We start from the raw sequence: 26,067 nt of genomic DNA, 5'->3' as shown, positions 1-26,067 counted from the left end.
ATTATCTAAGTAATGCAAAACAATAAAACCATCAGCAGAACTATGGAGACAGTGCTGATGAAAACTGAAAACCCTACAGTCTATTATCATGACAAAATAGCTATCATGCAGCCCAGAAAATCTGTACCTATATACACACCTCAAAGAAATGAGAATAAATGCTTAATAAAACACACAAACAAAATATCTCAGATTCAGTCGTAATAGTTCCAACTCACAGTAGCTGATATGTCAATCAACTTTTGAAAAGATGAAGAAAATGTAGTTTACCCTTCCAGCAAAACTGGCTTAAGATGAAACACGTTAGACTGACATGTGCTACAAAGGCTGATCAAGAGAAGGTAGTCATGAATGCCACATTGAGTTCTACTTACAGGCAAGATCTATAGTACGCAAATATCTAAGAACCAAATGTAGACTCATGGTTAACTAGTTTGGAAGATAAGATTCTGGTGATGAATGCATAGACCCAAGGACTAACTTTTAAAAATCCACTAAACGTATACCTCCAAGGGGAGAACTATGTGATATATTAATTATATCTCAATACTTTTGTCATCAAATAGTGTATGATAATGTTTAAACACATGAAAATTAAAAGCATAAAAGCAAACACTGTAAACGCCATAGAATGACGAGAAATAAAATCTTGATAATAACAGGTACTAGTAAGACCGTAGCTGAAACAACTAGAAATCCTAACACTGAGTGGGAATGTAGACTATTATAAAATAAAGCACACGCATATCTCAGCATATGCATGTCTGAGCACTGTCAAAGGATGAATGTATTGACCAATAGATGTTTGCCTTCTACCTCCTGGCCATTACATGTCCAGTCCTCATGCTTATCAAATTCCCTTCTTTTCTGATTTCATTTCCTGATTCAACTTTTAATCCCCCAATACTCATCAATTTATAGCTTAAAAGCCAACTCCTCAGAACCTTAATGCTTTAGCTCAATCCTTACTGATGTCCCCACAGCACAACTCTAATGACTGCCACTTCTTTGTACTCATACCCTTGTAAGTAACAATATTCAAAAGGGAAGTGGCTAGTTCCTTTTTGCCAGAGATTATGTCTTGAATGCCTAGCATAGCTTCTGTTCTTCTGTTTAAAAAGCTCAGGAAATTTGAGGAATGGATGCATTTTGCAAACATAATGTATTATTTACATAGAATGCTTATAATAATGAAAAATATAAAGTCGACATATATCCCCCTGAGACATATGGGATAATTATTTAATGATATCAGTACCCAGAGTGGAGGAGTGGGAGATAGACAGAGAAAGGGAGATAGTAGAGAAAGAGTTTGTAGGACTCATTGGCTAGGCTGGTTCCCAGAATGAGCCAACTCACTGAGGAAGTTCTGATACTCTTTAGGTCACTATAAACTCACAAAAATGTCAGTGTAAGCAAGGAAGTCTTAGTCTTTCCGTGCAAAATTTATAATTTAGGCATGTAATCACTAAAAGACATGGTAAATTTGTCTTCTTTTTGTGATAAGTACTGGCCTGATTAGGCTTCATTTGTCAGCTTGATGCAATCTGGAGTCATCTGGGAAAAAGGAACTTCAGTGACAGAATGAATTCCCTCGATCAGATTGGTGTGTGGTCTGTCTCATCCCATGATTGATATGAGAGGGCCCAGTCTATTGTGGGCACCGTCAGACCTAGAAGATGGTTCTGAACTCAACAGTGTGTGTGTGTGTGTGTGTGTGTGTGTGTGTGTGTGTGTGTGTGTGTGCAGATTCACAAGATTCGCATGCAATTGTGTGCATATGTATATGGATTCCACACGTAGATGCTGGGTCTTTCCTTGACCATTCACCAGATTACTCTTTTGAGACAAAAGGTTCATAGAGCCTGGAACTTACAATTCCGCTAGATCAGCTGGCAAGCAAGCGCAGGAGTCCTTCAGTCTCTACCTCCAGAGCCCTGGGATGACAGGTGTGTGCTACCACACTTGCTTTTATGAAGTTCTGGGGATCAAACCCAAGGCTCTTTGCATGTTAGGCAAGCATTCTATCAGTTGAGTTATCTTTAGCTGTCTCCATCTTTAAAGTTGTTTTTATTCAGTAAGAGGAAAGACAAAATCAATGATCCAATCTATCCGGGTACTAACCTCCTCTGTCTACCACAGTTTTAAAAATTGCCTGCATCAGTTAGGCAGGAAGGGTGAAGCTCATCTGCATTAAAACATCAAATGTCGAACTGGAACCAGCTGTTTAAAAATGTGGTTTCACACAAATGAGTCCTATGGAGAACAGCACATGTGGGCACCCTTTTGGTAATTTTTAATTGAATGTGCAGTGGTTTGATGTGAAGGAATAGATTGAATCCAACTTGCATGATCATGCTGGTGACTAAAAGGAAATCTGGCTTCTGGACCTGCAATTATCCATCAGTAAGTATCAGCAGGTTTACTGTCTAACTTCTAGCCAAGTATTATCATAGAGGGCAAATTGGGAAGCTTCCAGCTTCAGAGGCCTCACACAAAAGTGAATTGTGTGTCAAAATTATGGGTATATCATTTGATCAGATTTTATCCAATGTCTAGTCTGGTCAAGCTTCTGTTTTCTGTTCTTATCTATATTTAGGAATGGGATACTTGTTAGTTGTGGATGCAAGTTATTTCATTCCACATAAGATTATAGAAAATATTAAGTAGAAGAATGAAATAAAATTGATCTTTACAGATCATTGGCATCCACAGGACATAGCACCTGGGACTTCAATAAATCATGCAACTAGATCTTACTAAAATTTCCAGGTGAGGGCAAAATGTTTCCTTTTATATCTCAGGAGATTTACAGTCACTTTCCAAAGACAATCTAACAAGGACACAGCCATCAGCATATATATTTTATATTTTACCATACTGCCCACCATCTTTTGAGGTTTTTCTATGTGATCAACGGGCATTTGAGTTTACTTGTTAATTTGGGTATATACTGACAGCTGGTTTTTTTTCATAAGTTGGGTAAAAGGAACACAAACAAGGCTTTAAACACACTCTGCATGGTTTGGAAGAGCGTTTGACACCAAATGGGCATTGAAGGTACGCTGAGTGAAGAAGCAAATGAATGAATGAAGACACCCCTCTCTTCAACCTGCTCATTATCTGTCTAGACACATGCTGTCCAAGGCCTGTAGATGTCTCAGTAAATACCTCCTGCACAGGTATGAGGACCCATGTTCTGACCTCCAGGACTCATGTAAAAAGCCAGTGGAACAACACACTTCTGTAACCTCAGTGCTCGTGGGCAGAGGAGGAGACTGTCAGGATGAATCTCTGACACCGGTGTTGGCCAGCCAGCACAGCCAAGTCAATGAACTTCATGGTCAGGAAGAGACCCTGTCTCCAAAATATACGTGAAGATGGGTCTAAGAGAAGAAACTGTGGTGATAAACGAGAAATGCCAGCCATGGGCTCAGGTATTTGAGCCCTAGGTGGTGGTGCTGTTTAGGAAAGGCTAGGAAAGCTACAACCTTGCTGAAGGACATATGTAATTTAAGGGGGTCTTTGCGAGCGCCCCTAGTCTGTTCCACTCTCTGCTTTCTGTTTAAGATGTGATCCCTCTGTGTCTTGCTCTGGTGTCCTGCTGCCCTGCCTCCTGCCGTCATGGACTTTCCTGCTGGAACTGTAAGCCAGAATAAACCCTTCCTTCTTTGAGTTGCCTCAGTAGGGTGTTTTATCAAGGCAACAGAAATGTAACTGACAATATCACCAACAGCTTTTGTCCCCCACCCCACACACAGCCTAGTAGACAGCCACTGAGCAGTTAAAGCACAGCCATGCTAAATTCAGATGCTAAATATAAATTTAAAATATCCCTCAGATTTGTCTAAGCATAAAAATGATAAAATGTCTAATTAATGACTTTTATACAATTAATGGCTGAAATGCTAATATTGTGGGCATATTGAGTTTAATGAAATATATTAAAATTAGTTTAACCTGTCTCTTTTTATTTCCACATTTTGTTAGGGTAGCTACTAAAATTTTAAGACCATAATTGCTTTCTATTTCTGTTGGTCAGCATGTATCTAGAGCCATTAAATCCTGGGCTACTTGCATTTCTGTTCCAACTTCCTTATTAAAACAAGTGTTATTCATTCTCTTTGAGTTATCATAATGAGTTAGGTTTTAAATGCAGGGCTTTTCGTAAATGCAAATCTATGCTTGTGAGGTTAGGATCAGTCACTGATGTTTAGAAATTTTATGTGCAGATAGAAAATACTCCATCTCTGAAGACAACAGGATTTGCTTTCCCATCTTTCCTGGTGAGAAGTCATTCTTGTTCCCCAAGTCTGTCACACTGTCCAGTGTTGCAATATGAAGTGGAGACTCCTCACCCTGGCAACCAAGTATTCAAGGCTATCCATCATTGGCCCTGGCTTAACCCTGTGCTTCTGCAGACCCTTCTGCGCAGTTCTCATCCCTACTGCATTCTGTAATGCAGGAATCGAAGGATGGCCGTATCTCTGCTGTTATCCCCCACTTGAGATTCTGTTTTCCCAGGGCACAGGACTGGAGATTTTGCCCAGGATTGGAGATTCAGGCTGACTATTATTATGTCTTGCTTCATTCCTAAGATCTACCCACCCCATAGTGTTTGTGCCCTCCTCTACATTCCAAAACACAAATATTCCATCTCAACCTTATTCCTAAAAGCATCTTTCTTGTTTTCGCCATAGGATAGTTTCTCACAATAGGCACCAAGAGAACAAGTGAAGAATTGAAGGGAAAGAGAAAGCCTTTCGAATATGGAAAAAAGCTCTGTGCATTCAGAGGTCCGGCTTTTAAGCATCGTGTGTAGCCACGAGAAGATTCCTAGTCCAAGGAGTTGCAGCCAACCTGTGTGCTGCATCCTCTTCTCCTCAAGTGTCACAGCCCCTCCCCACCAAAACAGGAGAGTTTCCAAGTCGTCCTCCGAGAACAGTTGCTGGTTTGTGTACAAGCAGAAGCCTGGGTTTATTTTTTTAGCCTCTTTATTTTGGGTCTTTTCGGGGGAGAGGAGGAGGAAGAATAAGATGGGCCTCTAAAAGCTGTGTTTATTTATAATCGAACATGTCCTTATTTGATAACAGATGATCAATTAAAGTGAAGTGTGAAACTTGAACAGCATTCTGTCAGGAAGCAGAGACATGAGGAGAGCTGACAGCACTCAGCGCTTCTTGCAAGCAGCAGGAGCCCCTCCGAAGCCTTCTCTCTTGGCACTGGGGTTTTGCTAAATCGGGCTCGCCATTCTTGCAAGTGGGAACAATCAGCCTTGTAGGTAGTAGGGAAGTATTATAATTAAATGTCCACCCACTTTTTCCTTTTTGATGAAAGGCTCCCATGAAACGCACTAAAATAGGGTGCATCAAGATGGATTTTGATGAGTCAAAGCACCAAGGAAGCCGGCTTGCTACAGAAAGAAACCACCCCAATTCACAGAAAACTCCCTTGCCTACATCATTAGCAGTAACGTGTTTTAATGGTAATTAACATGGCGAAACACATGGGGCAAGTTCAGGCCATCATTACTTTAATTAGCAGCAGTGGTAAGGCTCAGCATGAACGAATTTGCAAAGAACAAATTATAACATAGCGAAAATGCTGGCTGGGTGCGGTGGTGCAGGTTGTAATCCCAGCATTGGTGAGACAGAGGATCACAGCAATTTTGAGGCTGGTCTGGGTTACACAGCATCTTCTAGGCCAGTCAAGGCTATATAATAAGACTTTGTTTCAAAGAAAAGTGAGAATGAATTACATAATAGGTATCATAATCAACAAACCTTTTATTGAGCATAATGCCATTCTTCTGAAAGCTGTTAAATCACCAGATGAAAGTTAGATGGAGATTTTTTTTTCGAGGTAGTCAAGAGGCCTAAGATGTTACTTATCACAAGCTACTTCTGAATAAAAAGTGGCAGGTGGTTTGTGTCTGCTCTCGGTAATTAATGGCACAGGCATTTACTGATACTGTAGTAAGGGACTTGTTTTAAAAAACTATTCATGTGAAGGGTTGAAGAGAAGGTTCAGCATGAAAGTGTATATTGATTTTCTAGGGGACCTAAATTTAGTTCCCAGCACCCACATCGGGCAGCTGGGATCATCTAGGCTGTAATGCCAAGGGACTTAACACCTTCTTCTGCCTTCCACAGGCACTAAACTCAAATGCACAAACTTCCAAACAGGCGTGTACATATACACATAATTAAAAATAAATTGTATGAGTTAAATTCCCAGGTGCAACAGAGTCAAGGGCACTCTGCTTGATCAATGAGCCCAGACATAGTCACAAGTCGAGGAATAAAAAGGGAACCAAGTATTCTAATGTTTTCCTTGCTGCAGGACAGATTGGCCACCAGCTGTATAGCAACTGGTAATAGAGAAAGCAAAACAACACAGAAGAACCCTTACTTTCTACATAATTCTATAAAGATAAAATGCATACTCTTAGTAGATATTATTAGTGGAGGCACTGAGCATTAATGCTGCTCCAACCCACCATCAGAGTGACACCCAAGCACTTGGGATCACAGTGTAATGACTACACTTGCTACCAATGACCAGGTGAAGATGACTTTATAAATGCTACCCTGTTGATTCTTTGCTATGGTGATTTCTTATTATCATCCATACCATGACTCTGGGGATACAAAGAGATAACTAGTCTGATATTACAAGTATGAAGCAGTTTGGATTTTCTTCAGTTTAATAGACTATGCAATTAGCAAGCAGTTGTGGGTTCTCTCATTATGGCACCGTCCTGGTTTGTATTAAACATCTTTTCGTTGTATCTAACCATCCAGTGCACAGAAAACTTCAGAGGTGTCTCTCCTGAAGAACAGGAATGTGCAGTTCCCATTCCCTTGTCACTTTCCTTAGTTACTTCCATTTCTTTCATCCATTTCTTTTATATTGAATTTTTTTGCACAATACATTTGTATTGTACATAATTTTTCCTTCACCCAACAACTCTCAAATCCTCCCTACCTCCCCACTTAACCATCATTGTTATTTTTCTCTCTTTCTCTTTAAAAAACAAACAAAAATAAACAAACAAAAGAACAAGAAACACAATCTCTCTCTCCCTCCCTCTCCCTCTCTCTCTCTCTCTCTCTCTCTCTCTCTCTCTCTCTCTTTCACACACACACACACACACACACACACACACACATATACACAAAGGAAAGCAAAAAAGCAAAATACACAAGCAAAAGACCAATACGACAAACCACAAATGCCAAAACTAAGCAAAATGAGACAAAAGGTTTAGAAAAATACCACCGAGTTTATTTTTTATTGGCTGAGTACTCCTGATCATGGCCCCTACTCTGGTGTAGTTCACATTCCCGCTAAGACTCTACTGGAGAAAGCGCTGCTAACTACCTGTGTAGGCTGGGAGCTCGCATCTTCCATGTCGTTATTTAATACTTAAGACCTCTGGATCGCTACTTCTCTGTTTTTTCTTCAGTCCCCTTTATTTCTTTTAAAGTTAAAGGTTAGCCATTATTTATAAAGTTTCTTTAACCATACAAAGGTTGTCTTAGAAGATCTGATAGGAATCCTTTTTAAATGGGTTTGCTTCCCCCATTTAGGTCTGAATTCAACTAGTTCACTGATTTTAGATTTCTCTGACAAATATAGTTGAGGTCTGAAGACCTAGATATGTTGAAAATAGCTTTTTCTCCAAGTCATTTAGAACTTAAGGCTCCCTGCCCTGCTATATCAAATGACCCAGCTTGAGAATAAGATGGGTGTATGTGCACAACAGTGTGGGGTATTGGGAGAACGAGGGGAAGGGACTGGTGAGCTATCTATACAAGGAAAACTCAATGTCTTCTGAATCTGATCTATTTAAACTCTCCCATTTCTCAGGACCCTCGCAAAGCCCTCGTGTCTCTCTTTTTACAGTAAATAATGTTTTCCTCTCTTGCCTTCATGAGGTAGTTCCTTTTAAATCAAAGATTTTTCTGAAAGATAAATATGAAAGTGTTCTTGACAAGGAAAATGCTTAAGTAATTATATTTTTTAAAATGACAAAGCTTTTTTTGGTATTTCTTAGGAAGCTACAAATCTCAATCAATTGACCAAAAAATAGATGTTTTAGACATTATCTTCTTTAAAGTCTATCTAGAAGTAAAGCAAATGGAGGGGGCCAAGGGTGTACCACTTTTTAAACTAAAATTTTGGAATACAATAAACTGATATAATAAAAGAAGAGGGGGTTTGAGGACAATTTCCTTATGCAAGTGGACGATGCTTTCCCAGAAGGCATGGATTATTACATGAGCATCTCAGAGCCAGGTGAAGGAGAGCACTCTATAAATTACTAGTCAAGGAGACTCTTGAGGACCCCAGAGCCACACAGTGGGCAGCAGCAGTTAATGTAAGGACTCACAGGTCGTTACAATGCTGAGAAGAAGTGACTGTGAGTGCTTGGGACGTCAGGGAAAATGGGCTGGAAAGACAATATGAGCCTAAAGAATGGGAGGAGTCCTGTGAAATCCTGTCTCCTGGACAGGGCAAGGCCGTTGTACTCACAAGCTCATCACAGCTACGGTTATGTGACAAGTATGACCCAAAATTGAGTCAGCGAGATCAGTCAATAGTCCAGCTGGCAGGGGGTTGGGAATGATTAAGGTACACTGTTGAGAGGCATTCAGTGCAAGTAAGGGGGGAGTTGGGGTAAATATGATCAAGATATATAAGGTATACATGTATAGTATTATTAAAGAATAAATAAAAGACATTCCTAAGAGTACAATAAGCTAATGAAATCCCCCTAGGAGTCATGCAGTAGAGAGTAGGCAGCCAGACATGTCTGGCTACACCTTCTGCTGAGCACAGAGTTGCATCTCCCCTTAGTTCTTTCAGACTAGGCCACTACTTTCACAAGAAAAAGTACAGAGGAAGTGAATGCCATTAGAAGAATGGCGTTCTGGTGTAGGAGGTCCTTCTGTATTTGTGTTGCTTTTATTGGTTATTAAAGAAACTGCCTTGGCCTAGTTGATAGGGCAGAACTCAGATAGGTGGGGAGGACAGAACAGAATGTTGGGAAGAAGAGCCGAGTCAGGCAGACACCATGAATCTCCGGCCTGAGATGGGTGTATGTTAGAATCTTGCCAATAAGCCACAGTTATGTGGTGATATACAGATTTAATAGAAATGGGTTAATCAAGATGTGAGAGTTAGCCAATAAGAGGCTAGAGCTAATGGTTCGGGCAGTAATTTAATTAATACAATTCCTGTGTGGTTATTTCGGGGGTTAAGCTAGTCGGGCTGCGGGACATAACCCGCTTCTCCTTACTACAATGTTCTTCTCAGAAGAAGGTCTGAGCATTAAGAGAAAGGATGCTTCCATTGCCTATTTCTAGTTTGTCCTTGCTGAGGTGGGATAGAAAGGATGGGAGAAATTAAGAAGTTATGAGAGAAAGAAAGAGGCTATGATTCAATCTGCTTGAGGTCTCTCATGGCTGAAGGCCAACAATTTCAACACAACTGACTTAATCACCTAAAGTGTCTATATACCCCTGTCTGAGAAAAATCTCAAAATTCAAATCATGAGCCATATTCATGATAAAAAAATATATGTGTTCACTGAAGAGATGGCTCTGTCGATGAAATCCTTACCATGGTAGCATTGAGAGTGGGTAAAACCGTTACCATGTTAGTATGGAGACCTAAGTTCTTCTGACCCACAGGAAGACAAGATGTAATCAGACAGGGATGGAATTGCAGATACAACTACAGCCTGCCATAATCACTTTATTCTCTGCTAAGGGGATATTCAGATTTAAATAAAACCCATTCTCAGTCTCCTAATAGCTCATAATTCCAAAAGCTTTTATTCTTTAATGTACACATAGAATAGGGAATTCTAAAAATCCTTGAACATTTAAAACAAATTCTTAGAGCTCTAGGTGCATGAAAGTGAACTATCATTTGGTTAAAATATTAAGGTAATATTTATAGGTGTGCTTGAAGTCAGTACTTTAGCAAAACAACTCAAAAGGGGGCAGTAGGAAAAAACTCTAGGTTAAAGTAAAGAGAAACTAGCTTTTAAACTGTTAGAGTATTCATAAATGTTAAAATCTCCAAGAGGAGTTGTCCATAGAACTCTTAATGAAGTTGTATGGGGGATGACTAGAAAGACGGGGGGCATTAAAGGATGTGGGGGAACGAACAATCATACTGCAATCCCGTGGAAGTCTCTCCCTAGCAGACAGGTAGGAATTCTAGCACAATTAACTTTTGCTGTGGAGCCTGCTGCCCACAGAGACAATCTTCCTTTTACATGGAGACGTTTTTCAAGTAAGAATATAAAATGTTCGTTTAACCACACTGAAGCCCTGAGTGTGTCCGCCTTTTGAATATGGCCAATACTCCTTTAAAAACTAAGATCTTACTGAGAATCTCAGAGACAAGAATGTCAGGTCCATTTACAGTCAAGGAATTTCTGAACTATCCTGTACAACCAAATCTGAGCACAGCACCTCCAAAACAATATGCATGACTATGGTAAAAACATGTAGGAGGAATTCTCTCTTGAGGTGCCAGCACCTACATGGGGATGCTTACTATCCTTTTAAGCAACTCTATTAGCTTCGAAGATTAAATCTATTTTAATAAACTCCAACTACGCTCATAACAACTGGTCTGGACATTCTTCCAACAGCGAAGTCTTGTATCTAGGCTTCCCCCGAGCAGCAGTCTCTGGAAAGAATTCTCGGGGTGTAACACAAGCTGTGTCTCTGGCCCCACCTACTCCCTCTTCACAGTTTGATCAAGGTGTCATTTTCCAGTAGGTAGCATAAAGACAAGGCTTTCATAGAAAAATTAAACTGAGAAATTGGAATCGAAATATACTATCTACAGAAATCAAACTTTACTTTCGAAGTATATCGCAGAAATATCCCCCTGCCCGTTATTTGGTATGACTTCAGCAGAGACATGCATTTTTACACAGATGTTTTGCAGCTATCGGGGACTATGCTCAATTAAGGATCTCTTTGTAAAGCCTGCCACCACTCCCCTAATGCATCACTAATAACTAATAATTGAAGAAGGTGCACGTGAAAGAGTAAACAAAACTGTATCAATAGTAGATCACAAAATCTGTTCACTAAAAATTATAGACCTGAATTCAGCACTGACACTAACCAGGCTAGTTTCAGATTTTATAACTTTATTTCCATAAAATGGTCATTGGAATAATAACACTTGCACTGTCTCGCCAAATTCTTGAAAAATTCAAAGGCGACTTTCTAAACCAGAGGTGAGGAGCTTGGGGGAACGGCATGATCTTAGCGATCAAGTGTTCCTTCATTCATTTTCCATTTTCTAGCAATGGAGAGGAGAGCCAAGCAGGGGAGCGTACAGTAAAAATGCTAGCTATATTAGAATTTGTTCCATATATTTACATAAAGGTGTTAAAAAAAACTCTGTGTTACTATGATTCTAATTTGAGTTACAATTATTTCTCTCACAATTTTTTTTTACGGGCAATTTGGGCAAAATAATTACATTTCACTTATGAAATTACATTTCACATAGTCAGAGCTCATGACTATGTAGGAAGAGGCGGCAGTCAAATGTTTAATCATCAGCCTGGAATGGGCACGGAAGGTCCTAATAGACACCAGTCACTCGACCTGGGACAAATGCTCACACGCTAGCACAGCGCTCTGACGTCAGCATGTGGGAGACACAAGCAGGTGGATCTTGTGAGTGTGGGGGCAGCCTGGGCTACAGAATACATTCTAAACTAGACAAGGTGACACAGTAAGCTCTGTTAAAAAAAAAACAAAACAAAACTGGTGAACAAAAACTTGTACAGACACACTGCCAAGTAGCAGCCAAGAATGATTTCTGGCTTATGAACCTGGTAGAACACTCATCCCTACTAGTCTCTGGCTCCTGGCCTTGTCCATACTGTTGCCTGAAGAAATTCTTTCATTCAGAATCTTTGCTTTAATGAGCTGTATTTTGATACCCATGAGGCAACAGGTTCAACTCATTGACTCTTGAGAATCCCTTATCTACAGCCCTTCGTAGCTCTGTTAGCAATCTGTCATCCTGCTCTTAAAACCATGGCGTTATGGTCACATCTGCAGCTGCTAAGCCGAGGGGACTGTGGCTTACCTTCTCCCCTTCCTCTGAACCAGTCTTCCTAGTTAATTTTTCATGGAACTCTCAAAACCTGCACATTCTACTGTCCTGTTTTTTTTTTTTTTTAATGTCACATAGTATGTTCTAAACAGCAGGAGGAAAAGACCCATAAAACCCAGACAATAAAGCACATGACACGGAGTATTTGGTAAATTAAAGCTAGAATGGTAAGAAAATACTTAACATGACAGAACTATGCATCTAGTTCATTCTTTCATCTAGTGCCACTAAAATGGGTATTTAAAACTAAAACAATGAGCAAAATTTCACAGTTCTTTATGAATAAAACGCTTCTTTTCAAGCCGCTGAAGGGTGGCTTATACCATCTCCCTATTACCTAGGTTCGGCAGTGTAACATTTGTAGTGCGTTGTCAATTGTTTTTATACGAGTAGAAATCAACTGTAAATGGCGAAGGAACCTTGCTTCCCTGGATCTGGAGCAGTTGCGGCTATAGCACGCTTACCTCCACGAGCCTGCCTGTGTGCTCATGAAATATCGCAGCATATTCTTTGATTTCCTTTTCTCGCCCGTGCTTAGCAGCTTCAATGAGAACCAGGAGCGGGACTGTCGTGTCCAGGAAAGAATCGGATATGTGATCTATAATCGCCTTGCGGAGCTGAGAAGAGGAAGAAAGGAATTCCTTTTATTTCCCAGAGAAAGTTTATGTTATTTTTCTGGTCTTATGATCTCGGTGGTTCTAAAGTTCATTTTACACATTTCCTAAGCAATCCTTACAATCATAATATGTGGTACAGTGTGTGAACATCATTTACAAGCAAAATAAACAGAATGTTTAGAATAAAAAAAAATCAGGCAGCAGTAATTTCCTTGCTCCCAAAAGCCATTCATTATTATTATCATTATTATTATATTTAGCCCATGACTCAAATTATAAGTGGTAATTAAATATTCTTTCCTCTAAGAAATTACATGATTGCAATGTTTAACCTGTGCACAAATAAAATACACATACTGTATTTTAATAATTAGAAATTATAAACTACTTACTAACTTATCGGAAGAATTGATGATACATTTGATTATCTAAATTGTAGACTTCATGGTGATTTAACCAAGTGAGATCACAAATTGCACCAGATAATAACAGATTAATAGAGCAAGAAGACAAATAAATGAGTTTGGTGTCCCACTTTCTCCATTTGCATTAACTGTTCTTGCCCTCACACCTTAAATTATTAAACAACTGTAACATTCTGACACAATGAGTTCTTTTAAATTAAATAACATGGAAGCTTCTACATGACTTCAGATAATTGCTGTACTCTGCAGAGATTTTCTGAAATTTAAAAATGACGCTGAAAATGAATTTATTGTGTCTCTAATTATTGAAACTACAGGGATTACAATATACTGATATTGGACTCTAATAAATAACATCAATTTTTATGAATGAGGCATATGATTTTTGGATCAACGTGTTTGTTTAGTTTAGTAACTTCTCTCTATGAATAAAATGATAAAGATCAGAATAACATCTTGCAATTTGACTTCTGTGAGGGTTATATTTTAGGGTATTTTAAAAACCAGTTGACAGATTAGTTTTAAATTGTGTAAGAATTTTTACTGTTATAATTCCCAGGTCCAAAATGATAGAGCTTCATTTGTACAAAGCACTATCTTGCTAGGAAAATAGCTCAGTGGCAGAGCACTTGCCTTCCACGTGTGAGGTCTTAGGTTCAATTCCCAGTGCTTCAAAAAGAAAAAAGAAAAAAAGTGCTGTCTTCTTATAACAATTATAGGATGATAAATCTGCACAGGACGGGCTATCAGCTTCCTGAAGGAAAGCACCTCCACTCATATTGATATAGCTAGCTGAGAAGCGTTATGAAATTTTCTAGCTCCAAGTTACACCATAGACTGCAGAAAGCTCCTTAGTGAAGCTTTCTGCTCACTATGATGTGGGTTAAGCAACTAATGGCAACAAATTAGTATTTATTAGACACTCATGACAGGGTGAAGGAGGTGTGAGGTCACAAGGCAAGGTGAGGACCATCAATGAGTGGGCAGTATGTTTGCAGTCAAGGGCACAGGCGAGGGTTGTAGTTGCGAAGTACATGCTGTGTGTATTTCGGAAACAGAGAGACGATGTGTTGAGGATCTCAAGAGCAGAGCAGAGTTTGTAGGGACACCCCTCTACCCCGTTCTTATCTGGAACTTGGATGTTAATTTGGATTCGAGAAATATACTTCTAGAGTTCATCTACGGGGGTCATAACATGGGAGTTAGCTCAAGCACATGATATAGCTAGAACCTTGATGATAGACACATAGTGAGGAGACATTCAAGAGCACAGCTGGAAACACCACCATAGTAGACAGGAAGAGCAGGACTTAAAGGGGCCGAGAGAATGGCTGGAAATCCAGAGTACTAACTACAAGAACTAACTCAAAAGACAAACTTCAAGTATATCTCATTGTCATGACTCTCCAAAAATGTGCATCCCATGAAACAGTTATCATTACCATCCCTGCGGACTGTTTTAGATACTTGACTCCAGCCAATGAAACAAGTGTTTCTGAACAGCATTTCAAGAGCTAGGTATTCAGAGAAAGGTGAAGAGGGAAATGTATGGACATATGTAAGCTAACAGAGAAATGTGAGGCATTAAACATTATAACAAAGGGAAAGCAGGATATATAACATAAATATATAGGGAGTGCATACATATATATAAACTTTAAAAGAATTGAACTTATAAAACAGATTTGTTTATAGAATTTGATCTCTAAGAAGGTTCTTGGTGAGCACAGTAACTGCAAGTTTTGTACAAAATTGGATGTAGAAATCCTATCACTATTTCTTCAAGAGTGATTGGGAAACAAGAAAGCAGGGACACTGGGTAGAAACTCCAATTTCTAGTAATTTGGCTGTGAGAGTCAGAGGCGAGAGTTAATATTAATTAACTTGAAATAATTGCATGTTTAAAAACAGACTACTTTTCACCAACATAGATGAGGCAGTCCCTATTTACAACTAAACTGAAACTATCTCATCACCCTCCTATGATTTTTCAAATGATATAGTTTTGTTTTCCATAAAACCAAGAGACAGAGACTGCTGTCTCACAGTGTAAGATGTGCTCTCTTTGATCTCTTGACAGAAGGAATTTGTCAGAAACTCGTGACTTGTAGAATGAAGCCTTTAAGAACAAGCGGTATTTTCCTTCAGAAAGCATTTTAATCCAGGAAAATAACAAGCTGCCTAGCTAAACACAGTTCTGCTAGAAGCCTCTGCCTGACTTGCTGAATGCAAACGCTTAATCCCTCTACTCACAACCATAGATAAAGCTGACTTGAGAGGCCTTCAGGACTGCACTGCATATGCTCTAGATAAGCACTGCACCCTCTATATCAGTCTGCACTGCACATCCTCTAGATCAGTCTGCACTGCACACCCTCTAGATCAGGCTGCACTGCATACCCTCTAGATCAGTCTGCACTGCATGCCCTCTAGATCAGTACTGCACTGCATGCCCTCTAGATCAGTACTGCACTGCATGCCCTCTAGATCAGTACTGCACTGCATGCCCTCTAGATCAGTCTGCACTGCACACCCTCTAGATCAGGCTGCACTGCATACCCTCTAGATCAGTCTGCACTGCATGCCCTCTAGATCAGTACTGCACTGCATGCCCTCTAGATCAGTACTGCACTGCATGCCCTCTAGATCAGTACTGCACTGCATGCCCTCTAGATCAGTCTGCACTGCATACCCTCTAGATCAGTCTGCACTGCATACCCTCTAGATCAGTACTGCAGGGCACATCCTCTAGATCAGTCTGCACTGCACACCCTCTGGATCAGTCTGCAATTTCACCTCTTGTTATAGCCTTTGATACTATGTACTCTGAAGACATCCCATGCTTTTTTTTTTTTTTTTGTCATTCTGCCTCAGCACTTACTCTATCTAAGCCTCTGCAAGGTTCTTAATGGAAGCACAACTGCAGCTTGCGATGTCTAGAGAGCCCACATCCCCGGAACAACCATAAACAGTGGCAAGAGCTACTAGATATGGCTTCCACCATAGGCCTGACAACCTGAGGAGAACTTCTGATTCGCAGCAGTCCTCAAGCCCCTATCTCCTACCTGCAGCCTCGATAGCATACCCTCTCTCTTCTGGCTTGCTTGGCATTTACCAAAAAATTATATTTTGGAACTCCCTCCCAGTGAAACTCTCTGCACCAAAGGCCTGTGCTAAGTGTCTGCTCCCATGAACAAGATCCAATTTAAACCCATCCTCTATTGGTCATGCGTGGTCATTCCCTTCTCACAGGTTCCAAGTCTCTGTGCACCGTTCTTTGCAGATCAAACTCTGCCACTTCTGTTTTGCACATCACTGAATATAACTCTGTCAGGTCCTACATTTTGTTGACCATGAAAACGGGATTATTATGGGATAAGACAAGCCAGGTGTCTGGGGAACAAATGTAGAAAGTCTAGGATGTGCTGTTAGGCAACCTCCTTCATTTGTCTTGGCATATTCCCAGGAGACAGTCTCTTTACAGCTTGTTTATATATCTATTAATTATATAGCCTGTAGCTTATTTATTTTCATACTGTCTTCCTTTCCAGGGGCTTTCTATATTTCTTTCACTTGGATGACATAAAAGAAAGTTCTAAAGAAGACCCTAAGATGTGAAGCCATAGTGCTAAAATTTGAAGTTGGTGGGAAGCCGACAGGAGTTGTGGGGTATGAATTATCAGTAAATACTTGCTTGTGGTCAAGCATGAATGATGTCAGAGCAAAGCCAAACCGAGGGGCTTTCTGTCTTTTCTCGCTGGAGCTTAATAAAAGGCTTTGAGGCATCAATTTTTTTTTACTTCCTGCTGATATAAGTGGTTTAGTATCTCAAATAAAATAATGTATTTCTCTGCAATTGAAACACAAAAGTGAAAGCCCCATGTGGAAACTGTAAGGCAGCCTACCATAGTTACCAAAGGAGGGAGAAGGATACACTGGGAGGGGGAGATGAGCGCAGAGCAAAGAGAGCCTTTCAGAAAACATGCCTCCTTCAAAGTCAGAAAATCTCTAGTTGTGTATACACGTGACATTTTAATGTTAAGTAAGCGAATGAAATCATTTGCAAAACTGGACTGATCAATTAGGAGTAAATCAAGCAACAACTCAGCGTCTTGTCACCATAACAAGTTTGTGGGATGTGGTCTCCTGGGAATTTAATAAGCCATGATGACGACTACAAGAGCTGACTATGGCTTTCCAAATGGTTCACTTGAGCTGCCAATGTGGGAAGCAAAGATGCCTTAAGCCAGGCAATCAAACAGCAGAATTATGTGCTTCTTTTGTCTGCTGTTGTCAGAATTGTGTTTTAATTGATAGAGTTCACCATTACTTTAGCATCTATGAACTGCAATGCCTTTTTTAGTAATATATACAAGTGAGACTTTTAACCCACCTTTAGTAAAATTAAGTATGCTTCATTCTTCACAAGACAGCAGACTTGTGACAGTAGAAGATATTTGAATGTCTTGATTTTTAATGAAGCACATGTATGTAAAAACATTCTTTTTTAATTGGGAGTTCCAGTAGATAATCCTCAAGTAAATAACTGGAGGCCAGGTGAAGGGATAAAGAAAAGTGAATCTTTGAAAAATGTGTAAAATAAAGACTGGAGAAAAAAATGGATGGCAGATAAATCAGTGCATTTGTTTCTGGGGCTTTTGAAAAATCTGCAAGTCATTTTCCTTGCCCCCTGGTGTGGTGATTACACACAGAGGGTTTAATTGTCCCTGGGATGGAATCATGACTCTACCAAGGAAACCTTAGCAAATTGATAGACATAAGAACTGATATAATACTATAACAGTGTTTCTTATTTCAAGGATGAAATCAACAACTCAAAGAATACACTCATTTGAGAGCACTGAAAATATTCAGCAAATGGGAGATTTGATCGTAATTATCATTATAAAGGTTTACAATCCCCAGGGAAGAAAATCCTCCTGAAGAGAACAAAACCAAACATGGGCAGAGAAGGAATGGGTGCTGTAAAAGAAGCTCGTGTGTTTTTAAGAGCGCCCAGAAAATAATAATGACTCCTGCTGAAGAACACAGCTAAAGTTCACTGGAAGGAGAAGCATCCATACTATTTTGGAACTCGGGTGACCTAAGATGAGACAGAGAAGGACAGGAAGCGGGGGGGGGGGGGGGAACAGAGGATGCCAAGAGCATTCTATCTGTATGCTCAACATGATGAGCCTGCAATTGCATGCTGAACGAGGAGATGGCCTTTTACTGAGAAGTTAGTAGATCCTTCTATCAGAGGTGGGTGAGTATATAGCTCTGGAGAGGACCAACTAAAGAGATTAAACAAAAACCCTAAAGAATAAAAATGCTGTGATCAATTCACAGAGAAGTGAGAACACCATGCCAAGGTCTTTGACTCCATCCCTAATAAATTGTGTGAGAAAGTTACGGAACAAGAAAGGTGAAACAGAAACCAACTGTGTCATGTGCTGAAACCTTCCATCTTCATGGTCCACAATGTATGACAGCTACTCTTTAGACAATCCTAGGAAATGTATTGCTGCTCTGACAGACTCAATCATTCTCCGGTCTAAAGCGAAGGCATTTCTGTTACTGATGAAAAGTAACGGTTATAAAATGGATAAGAATGGATGAGCCAAAAAGAGAGGTTCTTAGGACATTTTACTCAAAATAAAATCAGTTCTAGAACAAGAGATGATCATTAGATATTTCAAAGACAGTTTAAGAGCGGGGCTTTGTTTTGTGAGGAAGGAGCATATGTAAGGCGCTTAGAATAAGTTCTTCCATGTTGAAAGAATAAAAAGACATAGAGATTACTCATTTTGCTGCTTCGTTTTTTTTGTTTGTTTGTTTGTTTGTTTTTGTTTTTTTTTTTGTTTTTTTTTTTGAGAAATGGTGTCATGCACCCCAGGCTGGCTTTAAACTCGATTAGAGGAGAAGGTAATCTTGTCCTTGTGTCCATTCAGTTTCTTTATGCTGGGTGCTGATTTGACAGAGAAGTTCCACCATGCCTAGTTCATGAGGTGTTAGGGATCGATGGCAGAGCTGCAAGCATGCCAAGTAACATTCCCAAACCCAGACTATCTGCTCAAACTATATACCCAAAGTACAGACTCCACGATAGGAAATGAAGTCATTTTGGGTGTGGGGAAAGAGTGGTTGGATAATGAGAATCACAACAACTGAGCATAGCCTTGAAGATCACAGGTGTCTCCAAAGGGTACACTTCCTTCCACCTCTTCACACGCATGTGCAGGTTCTCAAAATGAGAAAGCACTCCTGCGTGGTCCTTCATTTAGAATGAATTCCATGGCTGCATTTCACCTGTACAGTGAAGAAGGAGCCATATTCTTCTAACTTGGATCTCAACTCCCAACCTGAGCTGTGGGGTGGTGGTTGGTTGGCTGCCACCATCACAAATGAAGACCAATAGGTAAGAGGCCTGTTGATCCCCAGCAGTGGCTCCCTGGGATCACAGTAGGCCTTATTTGTGGTGCTTTGTGCTAGAAAAAACTAAACTGAAACAAAAGTGAGGTTGCTCTGTGGATCCCTAGAGCACAGCTGCTCTCTGCAAACTGAAATGGCCACGAGAAAGAATGAGCCACCGTGGTATGACAGTCTGGATCTCGCCAAGGATGGTGAGGGGACAAACCATGCGTGACTGCAAAATAAAATACAGGACACCTGGGAATATTTGAATCTGAAGTCAACACACTTTTTAAAATATGAATGTCCCATGCCACATTTGGAACATAATTATGTTAGGGCATATTTGTTGCTAACCTAAAATTCAAGCTTAACTGGGCATGTTAAACCTGATTTGCTAAATCTTCTAGCTCAATATGTAAGAAATTGCTTTTTCTGAAGTCTTTGAGGAAAATAATAACTGTAAAGGTTGGGGAGGTATGAATATAGATTAGCATTTTATACATAGATTTGCTGGTGGCAAACTAGATGGAAGAGATGGGGACATGAAATACCGTGGTTGACAGACATAGACGTAGTTCTTCTGCACCCTAAGAAGAGCAGCAGGGGTGGGAATCCTGAAGAGGGGATTGTGGGGAAGGGAATGGTTGAGCTGGTTTACTAAGCATACAGAAAGATCTGACTTCAAACCTAATACCTCAGGGAAAAGAAATACCTGCAACCCCAGCCCTTGCCACTTGGGAGATCAGAAGTTCGAGGCCAGCTTGGGATACAGGAGACTCTGTATCAAGATGGGAGTGGGAAGAAATGATTGGGAAGAAAGAAAATGAAAATCATATAAGGAAGAGGAAGGCCAACTCTGAGGGCTCAAGTGTCTGGGCCCTTGTCTAGGTCCTGACTCAATGCCCCTTGCACATTAGGCCCTAACCACAGCGTCTGGCTTTCTCACCAGTGTCCCAAAGGGGCTGTGCTGGTACACTCCTTTGACTCTTACGTCCCAAGATTCTAAGTGCTAGCAGCCAAAGAAAATTTACATCAATGTCCTAACACTGAGAAACCATCATTTCCACAGAATTTAAAATTCTGCTGCAAAACAACCTCACTATCTGGGAATCCTTATTAATCTGTACATAGATCTACTTCTGAATTAAAATATGGCCCAATTCTTCCCATTTAACTAGGATAATATATAGCATTAAAAGCTACTGGTTAAAAGCCTTTTTCCTTGCTTTTATGATTTAATGGTGACAATGTTATAGTTGTCCTTGGGGGGGGGAATATCTGGCAATTAACAATGTAAAGGATTAGGAAGCAAAAGGCCTTGGAAATTGACTATGTTTGGAGGGAAATTGTGTCATAACTCTGTGTTTCTCAGCTGCTTAGTAAAATCCTTTCCGGGCTTCTGATCCTGGTGACTAACAACCAAAAAAGTGTCTCCGAAGAAACTCCTTTCTGAAGCAGCCATAAACCGGGAAGAGGAAGAAGTGAACATGCTGGGCTGTGAGATGCTCTCCGCCTTAGGACGAGAAAGTCAGTGTGAACTTGTCTTAGCAACTGCTCCTAAGGAAAGTCAGGACCAAAGAAACTTGGGAAGGACAGGGTTGGTCAGGTTTACACTTCCTCATCACTGTTCAACAATGAAGGAAGTCAGGACAGGAATGCAAACAAGGCAGGAACCTGGAGGCAGGAGCTGATGCAGAGGCCATGGAAGGGTACTGCTTACTGACTTGCTCAGCCTGTTTATTTTTATTGAACTCAGGACTCCCAGCCTAGGAATGGCACCACCCAAAATGGACTGGACCCTCCCTCACTGATCATTAATTAAGAAAAGGCCCTACAGGCTTGACCCCAACCCAATATTCTGGAGGCATTTCCTTAATAGATGATCTCTCCTCTCAGATACCGCCTACTGGGGTCAAGCTGTCATTCAAAGCAGCACAGTACTGTCATGAAGTTGGTTTACCAGCATCTCTAAACGTGTAGTGTGCCAGATAAACAAATATATTGATTTTTTATCTTATGTGGAAGCAGATGTGTGTATATGTGTACATGCTCATTTGTGCACAGGTGTGTGTATGTGCTACACGTGTATGTGAGGTCAGAAGACAACTTCAGGTGTCATTAATGAGGATCCATACACCTTTGCATTGTGATAGGGCTTTCCACTATGAGGACCTCACCAAGAAGTCTGAGCTAGGCAGAGAGGCCCAGGAATCCATTTGTCTCCATCACCCGAGTCCTTGGATGATGAGCCTGTCCCACACCACACCTGGCCTTTTCCCAAGAGGGTGGTGGGGCTTGAACTCAGGTGCTCTTGCTTGTGAGGCAAACACCTTACCAACTAGGCCACCTCTCTAGTGCAGCAATCTGCGTTCACTTCCTACCCAAAGCCCTACTTTACGTTGTTAATTGCATTTCATAGAAGCTCTGAGCGATGAAATCTATGCCTCCTGAACTCACATCTGATGAGGACAGAGCCAAGATTCCATTGCAATTCTGCATGCCATTAGGGCACATACTCCTTTCTCTGTCTTCTGTTTGCCACAATACATTCGAGGCATGTAAATGTGGAAAGTATAAGCTTGCTTTTGGGCTTCCCATCCCATTATTCTCAAAGACCAAAAACAACAAGCAGGACAGCCATGAGTGAGAGCCTCTTTCCCGGCTCATCCCTGCCCCGTGCCTCTCTTGGCTCTCACCTGCCGGCGGAGGTCCCTTGTCTTCTTGCTCATGTTGTCTATGGCGGCGTTGAGGGCATTACTCTTTTCTGTTTTTCCAGTCTGCAAGGAAGCAAAACACTGACATAAGCCGATGCTACCAAATTACTCTTTATCACTTAGCAATTTGCTTTCGAAATTTCCTGAAAATAACAGCTTGAAAATTCAAGAATAGTTTTCAAAACTGCTATGACAGTGCTGATGACTCATGAGCCCTTCACTGAAACGCTAAGTAGCACGGCGATTGAAGCGCGCATTATTTTCTCCTTTAAGCGTCTGTAATATTCCTGATACAGAGGTTGATCGGATTCAGTGTGGCAGCAGGCAGAGCATTGTCTTGACAAAACTCTGATCTTCATTCTTAACAAGTCAGCTCCTTAACCGCTAAGCATGCAATTAGCTTAAAAGCATTAGATGCCCGATTTGTCAACTTCCGTGGGAGTTTCTGAAGTCATCTCCTTGGTGTATTGTGTAAGTTATGCAGAGCCATATTGGAGTTTTGCTAAACACTAAATAAAATATGCAGTGCAAATTCATACAATTTGCAAAAGTTGACCACAATTTTAGCTGACAATATTCCAAGAACAAATTGTTTTAGGTGAGAACTGGATGCTGCTTTTGGCTCCTTAATATAATTTGTGCAACACGTTTTCATTCTGTAAGCAGAACAGTCCTCTCCGTTACATCCTTTAACCTAAGCCTTGGACTTCTCAACACACAGACAGTCACCTTGGTTGACATTTTCTACATATTCTTGTTGTGGGAGACAACTGGGTTGAGTCTAATCCTACATTCTCAGGGATAGCTCCTAGCAAAGAAATTGGAAAAAATCATTACGGGTCTCACCTCTAGGAAAATTGCTGCTGCTTTTAAATTAATAAACTGCAAAGGGTTCTGAGAGGAGACCTTGAAAATCAGCAGCTGCTCACTGAGCTTCCCGAATGGAGTCCCTGAAAAGAGACCCTGTAGCACAGCAGGGACAAGGCAGTACATCCGTCACTCCCTCCCTAGGCAAACCTCAGAAAAACCGACGCCTTCAAATGGAACCATGTCTTAATAACAACAACAAAATCAAGATCATCTGCTGTATTCAATAGATGTACCTGGCTCTCCTGCCATCTTCTCAGACACTACTCTCTGAAGGGCCGCATTCCCAAGGCTTGCTATGTCTTTTCCCAGGTCTTACACATGGACACCTGTTAAAAACCCTTGGTGTTCCTCAATGGTTTCACAAGAAGGTCCTTCAGTGCATTATATCCCTCAAAACAATTCTCCAATGATCACAAGTGAGCTCTTCCTGCTCATTGATTCACTGGCATTTTCCAACAGGCCCCCTTTCATCTCTGTGCCTCCACAGCACCCTTACAATAATTACTTGCAAGGGAGTTATTGAACAGGTTTGATGACTATACATAAATTAGCAACTTCATTCAAAGTGCAACACGGTTTAATTAGGGCTCCATAACAAGCCAGAAAGGTAATGATGAACTTGGAGTTTAGCACTCAGCCCACTCGGCAATAGCTGCAATCCTCTTAAGCACAGTTACACATAGATTTTTCTCAGCATCAGATGTGAAAAAAGCGGCCATCACTTAGGAGCATGCAATACACTGCAGGATACTTATCCTTGGGGATATATCTACTAGGTTCTACTCATAGACATGAATAGTGCCTAAGGAGCAGCAGCAGAGACTGTCTGCTGGCATCTGCATGTGCACACATGTACACCTGCAGAAACACACATAAAAGTAAAAGAGATTTTCAATTTCAAAGAGTATAAAAGGTGCATGTGTTTGAAACTGCCCATAGTAAAAGAAGAGGGGAATGAAGGAAAGCACAGTAGGACATATTGGTGTTGGTTCATTTAACTGAAAAAAAAAAAAGAAGAAGTTCTTGATACCAAATGACTCTTGAGCATGTACTCAAATGAAACTTGTGATTACTTTAACAGCTATAGATAAGCAGCCTTTATTTTAGCAATAGAGAATCGGGAAGCGTTAATTTAGGGCTACATAAAGCAATGGCATAAACAGATCTACAATGGGCCTAAACCCAGTTTCTAATTTTACCAAAAGAGCCTCGCCTTTACTCTCTAGCTTTGTGCATCATTAGCTCTTGGTTATGTCTTTTTTTTTTTCCATTTCATGAAGGCAGCGATCACCCCAAATGGGCAGGAGTTAGGACAAAGAGAGTCCCACGCCCTCTCACCCCCTGCCCTGGCATAAGGAATGATATGAGAGAGTCCTGCCGTGCTAGCCGTGAAATCTCACAAGCCTCTGTGATGTGATTCATCAGGACAAGTAAAAGATGTCGGCCTTCCTGGACCTCGCGGCAGACACACACAAAGCTTTATCAGAGGATGACGGGAGGAGGCAGCATGAGAAGACACAATAAAGGGTACATTTAAAGATCATTTCCTAATTTCCACCCAGAGCTTAACCCTAGTTTAAAATATTTCATTGGGTCAAAGGCACTTTGTTCCCTGGGTAATAATAAATAGACCCTAATGCCGAGGACTTATTAGATTTTCTTTCTTATTCCTTCCTTTTATCTCCCATCCCCGATACTTTTCTTCCTTCTCACCCCCCGGGTTTTTATTGGGTTCTTGCTCTATTTATCCAGATTTATTGGGCTTCAGTTGAGCCATTTTATACCTCTTTATTCCTTTTGCATGGCATAAAAATAAATAAAGCAAGGAGAAATAGCCCTGTCCTGTTTAAAAGCACCTCATTCTTTCTGTTTTCAAAGCCTTAACAAATCATCCAGCAATGAGTGAGGGTTAAAGGCAAGCCCTGTGTTCTGAGATGAGAGATGGATGGATAGGGCAGGATATTAAAACGCAACCACAGATAACAGTGAGGACTTGTCTGCCACCAAGTGCTCAGAAGAGAAGACATCCCTCTAAGGAAGCCTTGGCAGGACCCATCGTTACGTCAGCACAGCCCTGCTAACGGAAAAGGGTTGGCTTTCAGAGAGCATCAGGAAGAGAGACACTTGGAAACATGGCAAGGATTGAAGCTGGATAGGGGGAAAACCACACATTCTTGTCAATGAATGTAAACGAACTCCTGTAAGGAGAGACTTCGTTGAAGAAAACAATCCTGAACATGATTTTATGCAGTAAAGCATGGTTAGGGTTACTTTGTACATTATACAGTCTCGATGTCATCCAAGCTTGGACCGCTATATAGTCTTAGCCATGAACCTTCCCATCAGTGCTCCATGTCACCAGCCACTGGTGTCACCAGCCACTGGTGTCACCAACCACTGTCAGTTATCTCAGGATTCCTGTAGCGTTGTCTGCACCTTTGAAACAAGCGTAAGAATTAACATCTCTTTGATTGACCCTAACCTGAGTGTGCCCGTTTCCCCCAGGGACTCACCCTGGGAGCAATTTCTAACACTCCATTATTCAACGATTAGTAGCCACTTACCATAAATAGCCATTTTAATTTGAATGTAAACTTAAATTGCATAATATTAGAATTTGATCCCCTTGGTGTCTCTTTGTAAAGTTTTCAAATTTTCATGTGTTTGGTGGCTGCTATACTGAACGCCATGGATATGGAACATGTTCCTGACTTCAGAAGGCCTTGCAGAATAGTGCTATGTTAAATACTTCTTTTTGGTTTCATGCAAGTGGTCCTTAAATGACAAGCCAATATACTAGAGAGCACCCAGGCAGTAAACCAAGTTGTCAATCGTCAAGCGACTCAGCCTGAGTAGGAAAAA

General features: G+C 40.7%; 1 protein-coding gene across 3 annotated transcripts in view; it reads right to left on the bottom strand.

The window, feature by feature from the left end:
• Positions 1–26,067, bottom strand: part of Ctnna3 (catenin alpha 3) — a 1,405,098-nt gene that overhangs the window by 665,223 nt on the left and 713,808 nt on the right. For all 3 annotated transcript variants that reach the window (XM_048451587.3, XM_087898188.1, XM_087898189.1), the window contains 2 exons: positions 22,318–22,398; positions 12,630–12,782 (listed from right to left, as the gene is read on the bottom strand). In XM_048451587.3, the coding sequence (XP_048307544.3) occupies positions 12,630–12,782; positions 22,318–22,398 (234 nt within the window). The remainder of the gene's footprint in view (positions 1–12,629; positions 12,783–22,317; positions 22,399–26,067) is intronic.

The sequence above is a fragment of the Myodes glareolus genome, chromosome 18 (genome assembly GCF_982192425.1).
Source record: "Myodes glareolus chromosome 18, mMyoGla1.1, whole genome shotgun sequence".
In the NCBI taxonomy this organism is placed as follows: domain Eukaryota; kingdom Metazoa; phylum Chordata; class Mammalia; order Rodentia; family Cricetidae; genus Myodes; species Myodes glareolus.
This window is presented reverse-complemented; position numbering and strand designations above follow the sequence as displayed.